Source organism: Bos mutus, chromosome 4 (assembly GCF_027580195.1).
Source record: "Bos mutus isolate GX-2022 chromosome 4, NWIPB_WYAK_1.1, whole genome shotgun sequence".
Classification (NCBI taxonomy): domain Eukaryota; kingdom Metazoa; phylum Chordata; class Mammalia; order Artiodactyla; family Bovidae; genus Bos; species Bos mutus.
Genome location: NC_091620.1, coordinates 41,535,189 through 41,548,608, shown reverse-complemented (window position 1 = coordinate 41,548,608; position 13,420 = coordinate 41,535,189). Strand labels below are relative to the sequence as shown.

The following is a 13,420-nucleotide window of genomic DNA, read 5'->3' as shown; positions in this document are numbered from 1 at the left end:
GGCTTCCCAGGTGGCTGTGTGGTAAAGAACCCACCTGCCAATGCAGGAGACCTAAGAGACATGGGTTTGATCCCTGGGTCAGGAAGATCCCCTAAAGGAGGGCATGGCAACCCACTTCAGTATTCTTATCTAGAGAATCTCATGGACAGAGGAACCTGGCTGGCTACAGTCCATGAGGTTGCAAAGTCAGACACGACTTAGAATGCATACACATAGACACATTTTCAGACTGGGACCAAACATCATGCAGACACACAAGTCCCCTAAATGGGAATGCTCTGCTCTCCAGAAGTAAGTCATCCTGTGCATACCAGAAGTAACTGATTGTGCTGATGCTGCCTCTGACAAAGCTCTTGGTCCTCCTTTTCCCAAGCATGTCATCTTAGTTATACTGTATGTCAGAGGGAGCACTCATGGAACATTTCCTCAACAATGCCACTGATACACTCGTGGAAGAAGGGATAACAAAGAGATACTGACTTAAAAACAGATTTTAGGATTAGCAAAACTACCTCTGGGAGATAGTTCTGAATGACATGATGGGGGTGCACCAAAGAGAAAGGTATTCCAGTTTTAAGAACTGACTCCTTGGAAAAGACCCTGATGCTGGGAAAGACTGAAGGCAGGAGGAGAAGGGGATGACAGAGGACGAGATGATTGTATGGCATCACTGACTTGATGGACGTGAGCTTGAGTAAACTCTGGGCATTGGTGATGGACAGGGAAGCCTGGCACGCTGCAGTCCCTGGGTTCGCAAAGAGTCGGACATGACTGAGCAATTGAACTGAACTGAGATATTCTAGACCTATGGCAGTATTGAGTGACACAAGCTGAGTGAGACATCCCTTCTGGGGGACAAAGCATATTGCTAAATTCGGTTTCTCTTCTCCATTTCCCCACTGGCTTCAAAAGCAAAGTTTGAACTCTGACTTTAGAGGTTATGAGATAGGAAGTTACTAGATTTTTCAAAACTAACTTCCTTTACTAAATTTTAAAGTTATAAAAATAAATTTGAGTTTACCACAAACATCCATGACAACATGACACTGCAAATCAAGACAATAGGGGAAAATTTTTCAATATCTGGATCTTGTTTGGGAGTATTAATTTGTCTTAAGCTAATTATCTTGATGAACCCAGGAAATAATAGCTTCTCTTTTCGCTAAACAGTTCAATATACACTTGCTCATTTGGAATGGAAAATACCCACAAAGAGTATCATGAGTAAATTCATTCTAAGAAAACTTTAGGGGAACGATTTCATATCATATTTAAAAATTCTTAGACATCTTCATGGGGATATAAAGGTGGTCCCTAGTTAGTATGGAACCTAGCAACTCCTTTACAGCTTAACAAAAAAATACTCAAATTGGTAACTAATAACATTCTGATTCTTAAGGCAGAATGTCCTAGAAAGAGCTCTTCCCTTTTAAATGCTTTGAGAATATGCTTTAGAAAAAACCAGCAATTTAGAGCAGGGGCCCACAGACTTTGTTGGTAAAGAGCCAGATAGCAAATATTTTAGATGTTGGGGTCCTATGGTGTCTGTTACTACTACTCAGCTCTGCTGTTTGTAGCATGAAAGTTGCCACAAAAATATATAAACATTCATGTCAATGTACGGCAAAAACCACCACAATACTGTAAAGTAATTAGCCTCCAATTAAAATAAATAAATTAATTTAAATGATAAAAAATATATAAACAGGTGTCACTGGGTTTCAGTAAATCTTATTGATAGACAATGAAGCATGAATTTCATTATAATTTTCATATCATGAAATATTGCTGCTAGTGCTGCTGCTAAGTCGCTTCAGTCGTGTCTGACTCTGTGTGACCTCATAGACAGCAGCCCACCAGGCTCCCCCTTCCCTTCCCTGGCATTCTCCAGGCAAGAATACTGGAGTAGGTTGCCATTTCCTTCTCCAATGCATGAAGGTGAAAAATGAAAGTGAAGTCGCTCAGTCATGTCCGACTCTGAGCGACCCCATGGACTGCAGCCTACCGGGCTCCTCTGTCCATGGGATTTTCCAGGCAAGAGTACTGGAGTGGGGTGTCATCGCCTTCTCCGATCATGAAATATTAGTTTCACAATAAATGTTTCCAAATCATTTAAAAATGCAAAACACGTAATAGCTTGGGGGCATTACTAAAACAGGTGGCAATGTGTCAACACCCAACTTAGTGTGCGTACGATCAGAAAATTGAAAGGAAATAAGGGAGAGGGGGCAGCTTCATCTAGTGGAAACACAGGTTGTCACTGGCAGGAGACAGAGAGCCAAAACCTCACTTTACCTGGGGAGTTCTGAGGTGAAGAGCAGGGTGAGCAGCGGGGAGAGAAGCTGTACCCAGGGTGGAAGGCGGCCTGCAGGGGGACATAGGACATAATCTCTTCCTCAAAGAGACTGCAAAGTAGAAAAACAAATTAAGTTAGTTCTCTGTCCATGAGAGAATGTTCACGAATTGCTGTAAGAGTAGGTACAATTCTCATGAGACAACAAAAGCGCTTAGATTCACTTAGATGGGCACATCCTTGCATGCAAACTCTCCCTATTTTTTTAAACCCTAATTAGTCCTACAGCAAGGTCTCCATCAAGGAGCACATGTAGCTTAGGATACCCCAGCCGTACACGTAAAGAAGGAAATGAACAGCAGGTGTAAGGCGGGTGCCCCACTTCAGTCACAGCCACTAGACTCCTCTAGAACAAACAGTGGGTGTTTTAGTCCAGGCTGTCGTGGAGAACCACCCAGAGCAGTTTCTCCAGTTGCTTTTCCAGAACTGTTTCAGGCTCAGCCCCTTACCTCAGCAAAATGACTAGATCTGCATCACAGGACAACTTTTCAAGCCCATGATTACCCTCAGTCCGAATGTAATGGATTTTCTCCCTAGGATAAATGTGGAAAAGAAAATAAGAATTACGCACGGACATAAAAGCTAAGGAGTGAATCCCTCTCCAACCCCCTTTTCACCTTCAGTAGGGCTGAACAGTGATGTTCTAATGTCCAGAGTGTTTTGAGGTAGCTTAGGTTCGTATCACAGGTTCCCAGGATGCTTGTCTAGGAACTGTATTTCTCAGACTCACATGGGGACAGAAGCTGAGGAGCACAACACTGGTGGGTCCTTAGAGAGCCACGCAGTTGGGAGTGGAGCTGGGAAGGGCCGCTGTGGGCTCACGGTGTTTTAGAAGCCATGGGAGGAAAGAGTCAGGGGACGTCTCTTGAGAAACCTTATGCCTGATGGAAAATGAATTAAGTCCATACTGAGTCCAGAGAGGGGGTCCAGCCCCAGAATACAGGAGAACCTCCCACGTCAATCCAAGCATAGGCATCAATTTGTCTCTGTTTAATTACAACACATGAATTCTGACTTTTTTATAACCTTCAACTCCAATCTGGCAGTTATTCCAATAAGTCTATAGATAAATAGGATTTTTCCTTTTGATCAAATGAACTTTGTAATGTGTTTTCCTAACATTCAAATATTCAAAAATTTTAAATACTATGGCCAACAATCATCCCTTGTAATCATGCTTCAAAGAAGTTAGATGTTTTTTCTCTTTCTTGAAGAGATACAGCAGAAATCTGGGAAGACTTAAGGACTGATATTTTATTAATCTCACTTTTTTTGTTTAAAATTTTGAGATGCTTTTAGAGTCACATGTACTTGTAAGAAATTAATAAAGAGTGATCTGGTATACCTTTTAGTCAGTTTCCTCTAATGGGCAATTAAAAAAAGATTAATAAAAATACTGCAGATATAACTTTTTTCTCTCTCTGATTATAATAATGTGAATCCAAATCTTCATCATAACTTGCTTGCTTTCAGGTAAAATATAATGAAATTGACCTTTTGGTGTGGGTACTTTTTAAGGAGACAAGAGAAACTTTTTGGCTTCAACAAAGATACACAAAATAGGATTAAACAGAGAAACGCACTGTGGTCCAACCTGTCAGTATAGATAGAGCACCATTGTGGTAAATGTTATTTCCAAAACCCAGGGGTGCTCATAGTAGCTTCTCTGATGGGGGATTTGGAAATTGGACCAGGTGAAAGCCCGGGCAGGGGTGTGAGAACCACACCTCCTCCAGCAGCCGCTCCTCCTTCTGTGTCTCCGTGTCCTTGACTACATGCGCCCGAGTGCTGTCCTCAAATCCTGACACCACCTAACAGCCCTCTTCTCTGGAGGACTCTTGTGGACCCTGCTCCTCTGGTTTACTGACTTCAGTCCCATGAAGGACTGTCAAATTGATGTGTTCTCCCAATGGCAATGTCCCTGGGACAAGTCACTCTGCTACCCCAACAGACCCATATCTGGGTATGCCCCTGGTCTTCCTGCCTGGGGAAAAAGGGAGAGAACATTTTAGGGGACACTCTTTATTCCCAGGATTCCTGGGGAAAAGAAGACCGAAGAGAGTCAAGTCCACGAGGGCAGCAGGGTGCCTTCCTCAGGCAGGGGAAGAGGCGTCCCCTGCAGTAGTTCTACCATTGCTCCCCACACTCAAACCACATCCACATGTCAGAAATCCAAGCAGAGTTTTCTGAGAGTTTTGGTGGCTCTTCAGGGGACATGACACCCTCTGTCATGTTTGTGAAAATCTCAGGCAGACCTACTAGTCTAAGGGGCCTCCAAATGCCCCTGGGTCCAGCCCAAAGGCACTGGGGCCTAGGTGTGGGGAGATCTCTGAAGGTGAGAATGCCATCTGCCTCTCTTGCCTGCATCCCATCAAGAACTCTCCAGTGCAAAGCTCCCATCAGAGCTCTGGTCAGTAGAGCCACCTGCTTCTTTGACATCCTGACATCTTCATTTGTGGCCTCAAAGATCTCAAAACTCAATATCTATAATGAAATCCTTGACACCCCTCTTTCATTATCTCTGAATTCTGATCATGTCCTCCGTGGCCCATAATACAATCTTTAGCTATATATTTGGCTTAAAAATGTCACAACTGTCTATCATTTGTCTTTCTCAATAGATTATAAGTCCCATGAGATCAATGTCTGTTTTGCTTCAGTACTGGGTATGAAGCCCTAGCGCCATCCTGATTCAGAATACCTGCCCAATAAAAGTACTCATTGAAGAAAGAAAGAATGAATGAGGATGGCTACCATTGCATCTTCCCTCTTCCTGTGTGGTTTCCTTATGATTCACTTCTGTCTGCTGAACTCGGTTTTCTGAGAACTCGTCCTCTATCGTCTAACCCAGCAACTGGCTTTGTGAATCCAGGACAGTGGGTCCACGGCTCCCTGAGAATAGCAATGACCAAGCAGAGATCATGGGCCCCTCATGAGGACCACAGAGGAAGCAGTAAGTTCTGCCTTTGGGCAGCATCATGGGGAGAGGAGGTTTTCCTTTAACTCGTGGACCTTTAAAATCAAGTTGACTCACCCTCACACCACAGCTAGGGGGGCGGGCAAAGGCCCAGTCACAGTGAGTAGTGCCCCGTTTTTTGGATCCTTGAAGCCTGACCCCTTGAAGAGCGGGCGTTTGCTCTCCTTTTGCCTTTTTGATTTCAGTTTCTGATGTCACTTTGAGTTTTCAATTTTTGAGGAGCTATTTGGATTTCCAATCTGGACTCTACAGGTCCTTCAGGGTCCATTAACTGTTTGAAATTATATACAAAGATTCACATTTCTATATTTGGAAGAGTCTATAAGAGCTTTCCTCAGATTCTCAGAAGCATCCTTAACCTTAAGAAGGATATTAGTTTCTACATTAATTTCCAAACTTTTTCTAATTCCAACATTCCCTAATTTCATGTCCCCTATATCTGGAAAAGTTTAATTGTACAAACACTGCAACAGAACCTTCAAGGTTTCTTAGATTTTGTTATAATGTGACAAAATCACATTGTGTTTGCTATATAAATGCTGAAACTCTTCACTTCCCTTGGGAAATATACTTCAGTCTTTATTTTCACAGAATATTGTTTTTATTGCTTTTAAAATGATTTAAATAAGACTCTAGTGCCTTTGGGGAGCTGACATTTCTCCCACAAGCAAGCAGCAAATTCCTTACTTAGTGGTAGAGTCAGTAAGGTAAAAAATGTTCAAGAGCAGTGATGTATCAGGAAGTTTTCAGGTAGTACAATGCTTCTGAAAATCCCTTGGAGATTCTCTTAAATTATTATGCAGTGTGAGTCAGAGAGCAGCCCAAGAATTGACCAAATATGGCCCTGCCTTCCATGGCACAGTAATAAAACTTGGGCAGAGTTGAAAATAAATGGAAGTCACACTCATTCAAGATAAAGATCTTTAGTTCAATCTGAAAGTGATCATGGTTTCCTGTCTTCAAAGTAGAGGGTCAGGCTCTGACAGGAGAGTGGTACAAACACAAAGATATAGATCCTGCCTTAAGGAGCTTATGGTGTTGTAGGCAGACATCAGTAGTGGTAGAATACAACGGATAAAGGAAAAATATCTTAGAAGTACAAAAACAAATGCTAGTAAAGCAAGGCAAAATAAATGCTAAAGTCTGCCTAGATCACTGAATCTTTGCATTTGATTTGAGCCTTTAAAATGGGCTGAAGTGCCCTTAAGAGAAAAGCCATTCTAGGAAGGGTGGGGGTAGGATAAAATACAGGCCCTTTGAGGGAGGTGAAAGACACCAGAAGGAAGAAAAAACTAGCCCAGGATGGAGAGTTAGATTAGAGCCTGACTTAGGGGACTATGGAAATTGTGCTTAGAAATTTTGACTTTACTATATACACAACAGGAGCCATGAGAAGGGTGAGAAGTTTTTGTTTTTGTTTTTTGGCATTATTTTGTTTGTATTGTGTTTGTTTGTATTTTGTTTGTATTGTTTGTATTGAATGATGAAAATGGAAGCATTTGTTAATGCATTTTGAAATACTGGAGAGAAAAGATGTAGGAGTGTCTCAACACAGTTCATCTACTCACCCACAGTGCATCTAGTGGAACTGCAAAGAATTCCACTCTTACGAGAGGGCTTACAACTTGCCTTAGCATGACCTCTGGTATAAGAAAGGTTCCGTCAAAACCAGTCCCTTTTTAGAAAAGGAGCTCAGAGTTTCACAAGGAACTGAAGTACTCCCCACAAAGAATTCCCCCCAAGGGCCCCATGTAAATAAGCCAATTTTATTAGTTGATGCATTTTTCACAAGTTCTCAAACTATACCCAGATTTCCACCCCCTCCCCCATGAAACTAAGGTCTTGTCGTATCAGAGAGGAAGAAAAAACTGCAGAAGATCTACATGGACAGCCTCTTTCACTTGTCTCTGAAACCCTCATAGAGTGGGCATGAGTCCCCAAATCACAAATCTGGCCTGAACTGCTCAGTAGCCTGGCTAGGGCAGCCACGGCAGGATTAGGGAAAAGGCAGGGCCGATCAGGGCCCACGGAGGGTGAGGGGCAGCAGCCCAGCCTGAAACAAGATCCTAGCTGGCCCCCTTAATGACAGTAAGGACAGAGTCACATATTCACCACTGCCCCTCCACCTGCTATTATGTGGCATATTTCCTTGAGGACTAAATTCCAGAGAGGCTTCCAGTGAGACAGGCCTGGGACTTGGATCCCTTTGTGGTCGTGCTGCAGTGCTTGCCCCTGGACATACCTCTCCTTGAACAACAGAATAGAATGTAACCGTATGGGACTAGAAATAACTGTGTGTGTGGGCAGTTGGGACAAATTCTGGACAACAGATACAGAGACCAAAAAACCCAACTGCCACTTTTGAAGAGCCTGAAGCAAAAGTAGAGGGTCAGAAACAAAAGCTGGGTAACTGAGCATGCCCTCTGCCCAAAACACCAAATAAAAGGAGGTGTAAAACACCCAAGCCACCCCTCTGGACCGACCCCTGGATACACCCTCCCCTCCCCCTACATAAGAAACCAAGCCCCCCACACCCAGGGGAGTGAGCAAGCAAGGCGACCTGTTGTTCCTTTTTGCTCCCCTCTGCTGCAGCAGGTACCAATACGACCTTGCCTGAATTTCTTGTCTGGCCTCTAGTCAATTTCTGTTGATTGGGGAAGGCCAAGAACTCTGGTGGCTAACACTGAGCTGCTCTGAGGTTCTGCAGAAGAGTGCCCTTATGGCAGCTAGCCCTAAGGATACTCCATGGGAAGCTTTATTGAAGGGCATGGGGTGGCATGGGATCTAAGGAGGTAACACTGTTTATAGTAGAGTGAAAGTGGATATCTGCTAAGAGATCCCTGCAAGGTCCAGCAGAGAAATGATGACGATCCAAGCATAGGCCATGCAGGGAGGAGAGAAAAGAAGGGTTGGAAGAAAGTGAGGAGGTAAGTGTTTAGATGTGAAGCTGAAGAAAGAGGGAGGAGTTGAGATGGGCATTTGGGAGGATGGAGGCTCTAACTTATGTAGAGTAAAACCACAGGGAAAGCAGGTGTCAGTGGGTGGTGATGGATGGGAAAGAACAGTGAGTGATCCATCCTTGCAGGATTAATAAAGATTTGAATAGCAAAGAGATTATTTTGAGGTGTTGGTGACTCATTGAGGAGGTCAAAGTAGAGGATTACAGTTGTCCACCAGACTCAAAAGACCACCAGATGGGAGCTGGAGTCAGAGAGGGTCACCAGCTGCCTCCCTGCCCATGTTACCTGGTCCAGAGAAGCATCTCAGTGGAGCCCACACTGTGACCTGGTTTCAGTGAAGAAGAGACTGAGGGTAGAGGATTAAGGGACATGCCTCCATCGCTGGCCCCTGTGTGCTAGAGCAAGTATTCAAACTTCCAGTGAACACAGTTAACTACTGTGCATCTCTAGCTTTTGAAATGTTGGGTAGTAAACTGAAGGAGAGACATACTCTAATACCTTGGTGAGAATGTAGGATTTAACTTCAGAGGATAATTTTTTATCACTTTGGGTGGTTTTCCCTTCCAAATGAAGTGACTCAGAGTTTCAGAGACACTCATTCAAAAATGACCCTAATGAACAATAAGGTTTAAGTGGTTAAAACACTTATGAAACTTTTTTGTTTGTTCATTTATGAATATAGTCATCTAATATCCAGTACACATTTAAACAATTATATTCTTTAAATAAAATAATTCATGTGGTGCTTTACATAAATAATCTTTGATGAAAGTTATTTTGCTCCTTTTCTGTGCTTCCCTCCAAATCAATGGAAAGCATTTTAGCATCATGTGAATAATTGGTAAGCTGACATGATAGCTATCTCTGATTGCAACAGAACCCCTGGATCCTTCATTTTAAGTATTTAGGTTATAATTTAAACCCATGAATAAAACACATCATAAGCGTCTGCCGTCTCTCCACAGAGGTTGTTCCACCTGGAAAACCAGTGGGAGAGACCTGGAATTAGAGAGTGGTAGACAAGCCCCTACCTGAGTGTGTGGTTTCTTGCCAAGCTTGGCTGGCGCTCTTGCAGCATTTCAAAAATATTTGGCTGGCGAAGAAATGCCACAATCTTGTCGTTATATGCTGAAACAGACAAAAGTGCAAGTTGTGGTTGAGTCTCCAGCCCAGAGATGATTTCACTAATGATTGGAAAATGGCAGCTTGATACCAGGATTAATGGAGGAGAGTCTGAAGGGCAGGGAGCATACTCATCAAAAAAATGTAAGCTCTTGGGCTTTTTTTTTCTGTGACATAATAGCCTGGCTATTTTTAAATGATCAAATCCAAAGCGAACCAGATCTAAGTTAATTATCTTTAATATTGCAGGAATTTATCTCGGTGTTAACTCACCCCCCCTTGTGAACAGATGGAAGAGAATAAAATAGGTCTTTCATGAGTGGAGTTCTACTCTACTCCTTCTAACTTCTCTCATAATTCTGCCAGCGTTATTATGGCAAATTCAAAGAAATCTTTTTCTGAGCACTTGCACTTATGACTTCTGCCATTGGTTGAGTTTCCCAATAGGGATAATGAAAACATCCAAATCCATGTAGACTCTTTCACATCTTGATATAAGTGTTTTGGAAAGAGGTAGCTGAAGTTAGGAATGGAGCCTCTTCTAGCTTATCCTCATACACACACGGGAATAGAGGTCTAAATGAGAAACTGCATGTAAAAGCAACCACATCCGTCACCTTATCTATGCTATGCTATCCGGGGACCCAGCTAACAAACCACTGAATAGAATAAAAAAGGAGGGGAATGAGGGTCTGGAAGAGGGGAGAGAAACAGAAGGGAAGAGAGAAGGACATAGTGAGGAGGAGGGAAAGGCAAGAGGTGCAAGAGGAAGATGGGAACCAGTGGTAGGGGAGTAGACAATACTAGAAAGGAAACAGAGTCCTGAATATTAAAGGAGTCACAATAAGAAAAACAGGTGTTGATTATCCAGGGGTTTACAAGCGTGATACATACCCAGTGGCAATGAGTCATGTTGGTGTTGGCTTCGAATAGCAGCTACTAGGCTGTGTCCTGGCCTGGCCAGTAAAGAGGCTCCTCTGTTTCTAGAGACTTCTGAGGCCTAATTTAAAAATAAAATTGTAAGTGTTAAAAACCTCATCCATTTTGGATGATCTTTGAATACTGATTTTTCAATATGAGTGGCAAAAAGTCCCTAACATCACCTAAATGAAAGGAGGAATGAAGTTATAATCCCAAAAATGACGGAAAATTAACATGTTTGAAAAAAATGTCTCAGTAGAATCGTTGGTGTTGTGGTTTTTAAGAAAGTGACTATGCCAAATGCCATGAATGTTCATCTCATTAATACACCCAATAGGCTAAGAAATATTTCTCATCAGAAATATGTTAAAGGGAATATTATCAGTAAAGTAGGTCTATGATCTTCATCTCTAAGAGGCAGCACTGAACTTAATAACCAAATGTGGCCTGGGCTGGCTGTCTTAAACAGTATTTATTATACTTGAAAGGCCATTCTTTGTTTAGCGTCTTTTCTCACATTTATTATACTGGTTACTCTTTATACAGTATTTAGGAGAAGGCAATGGCACCCCACTCCAGTACTCGCCTGGAAAATCCCATGGATGGAAGAGCCTGGAAGGCTGCAGTCCATGGGGTCGCTCAGAGTCAGACACGACTGAGCGACTTCACTTTCACTTTCACTTTCATGCCTTGGAGAAGGAAATGGCAACCCACTCCAGTGTTCTTGCCTGGAGAATCCCAGGGACAGGGGAGCCTGGAGGGCTGCCATCCATGGGGTCGCACAGAGTCGGACACGACTGAAGTGACTTAGCAGCAGCAGCAGCAGCAGCATACTCTTTATACAGTCTCATCCTCACAAAATTTGGCAAGATAAGCATTATTCACCCCAGTTTACAAATGGGGAATTTGAGGATCAGAGAAAATAAGTTTTTCCAAAATTTTTAACTGGAAGAGATAGAACCATAATACTAACTAATGCTTGACTGTTAAGAATTGTTTTTAGATTCCCCATACTACTAGCCTGCAACCAGTATTCTGGGTTGGACATTTTGACAAAACTTCATGGGACAGAGAATTTGCTTAGCTTAAAACTGATATTTGTGATGATTAACTTTAATTTAGCTTGATTTTAAATTTTCATAAATTCCCTAGGTTCTAGAGCATAACAATGAGTTTCTACCATGATTCCATATATATTTTGCTCCTGCAAGGACCCTTGCAGGGTAAGCTATTTGAATGGAGGCACCACAGATTTTCCAAACTGGAGTACTTTCACCAGATATATGGCGATGGGTGTAGATGACTCTCTGTATGATATGTGACAAAGATGTCAAACTAGGCTTTAAAATATTTAAGAATTTTGAAGATGACATTGGAAGATATTCATAAAGAGCTCAAATATCCAGACAAACAGAAGAAAGAAAATTCTCCAAGACCAGAATTCACACACACAGAATTCAGGAGAGGTGATGAGCTCCTAAGGCATAAACCCCAGAAAGGTCAGGTTCGTCTAAAAGTGGTCACTTAAGACTAGGCCCTGTGTGATGTTGCAGGTGACAATCTTCAAGGCAGATTATGTAGGGCTTCCTAATTACAGAAATGGTAATTGTTGGTTTTCCTTTAGGTTCTACTTTCATATTTCACACAGACAAGAATAACATCCTTCAGATGAGATGTGCTACCAGTTCACTCTCTGTATGTGGCAGTCTTTGAACTGCTCCTCTGGAATAGGAGGGATGCAGATTCATCTTTTTCCTCTCCTGATCCTTCTTCTTGCCCTTGTCTCACTTGAGGGACAAGGGGAATAGATTTTGTGCCACTCTGGCTGACTTCTCACTTTGATGCCATCAGCACCCAGCTCTCTTCAGAGGGTGTAGCCAGCTACCAAGATTTAGATGCTGGAATTTCTGTAATAGCACTTTCTGGTTAAACGGTTACAATGCAAAGTAATGAAAGAAAGGCTTGCTGATGGCTGATATGCCATATTTAGTCTCATATTTTTCTCTTTCCATGAATTAGTAAATATGTAAAAGCTTCCTGGGACTGAAATCTCTCTTTTCCTTCCAGGGGGTTGTGTCAGTCTGCTGTAATGTGTGCTGAAAATATTTGCAATGCTATAAAGACAGGAATCTCAAAAACAGTTGAAGGCTATCTAAGAGATGAATTACAGAAAGAAATTGGGAAAGCAGGTGGACCTGAGAATGGAACTCAAGAAGGCTTGGCTGTGCACTGAACTTTGCCTGGAGAAAAACAAGGCTTTGAAGCAGGAAGAGGCTCACTTCTCTTCACGGGGGGGTTGTAAGGAATTCATGTGTTGTAGAAATGCTTTAGGGAAAAATGGTTCCTGCTTCTAAGGTTACCTGCTTACTGCAAAACCAAGCCAGATTGAAAGACTGCAGAACCAGAGGAAGGTCAGCTACTCTGAAGGCAGATGACTGGCTGAGGGATATGCATCACCGTGACTATAAGCGAGACAGAGGAAACAATACTGGGGAGCGGTGAGGCTTGTGGAGTCCTGAGCCATGGCAACATCGGCCGAGGAAAAAGGAGGTGACTGTAGAGTGGTACTGGATGGACTCCAGATGAGAGAACTGGAGGATGATAGCATTAAATAGAAATGTGCTTCTCCAACTAGGGGCCAGGAATTTACAGGGATGGAAACAATTTTAGGCAGAGCTAAAAAAGACTCTAATATTCTAAGATTTCATAGAACTTGGTACGTGCTGGGATCCTTGTGGTTCAGTTGTTGTTCAGTTGCTAAGTTGTGTCCAACTCTTTGTGGCCCCGTGGACTGCAGCATAGGCTCTCCTGTCCTTTACTATTACTGTCGCAAAGGTGATCCAAAAGTGGTAACAAGTGGTCCATGGAGGGAAGCCTGCCATCAACTGGGTGACTAATTTGGATCTCACTGAAAACACGATGCTGACATTTGCTTTCCTAACTACTTAAAATACCGAAAGGAATGACTTTTCCATTTAAAACCAAGATTATATGACTCCATGAAATTCCCAGAATTTGACACTTTTGGACACTTTTTGGGTCACTGAGTTTCTCAGGTAGGGGTGCCTGTGTGTGCAAGCACACAGA

General features: G+C 42.6%; 1 protein-coding gene across 1 annotated transcript in view; it reads right to left on the bottom strand.

Annotated features, from left to right (window-relative positions):
• Nucleotides 1–13,420, bottom strand: part of HECW1 (HECT, C2 and WW domain containing E3 ubiquitin protein ligase 1) — a 270,983-nt gene that overhangs the window by 71,990 nt on the left and 185,573 nt on the right. The window contains exons 15-18 of the mRNA XM_070369359.1: nucleotides 10,307–10,412; nucleotides 9,322–9,418; nucleotides 2,803–2,886; nucleotides 2,296–2,405 (exon numbers count right to left, since the gene is read on the bottom strand). Coding sequence (XP_070225460.1) covers nucleotides 2,296–2,405; nucleotides 2,803–2,886; nucleotides 9,322–9,418; nucleotides 10,307–10,412 — 397 coding nt within the window. The remainder of the gene's footprint in view (nucleotides 1–2,295; nucleotides 2,406–2,802; nucleotides 2,887–9,321; nucleotides 9,419–10,306; nucleotides 10,413–13,420) is intronic.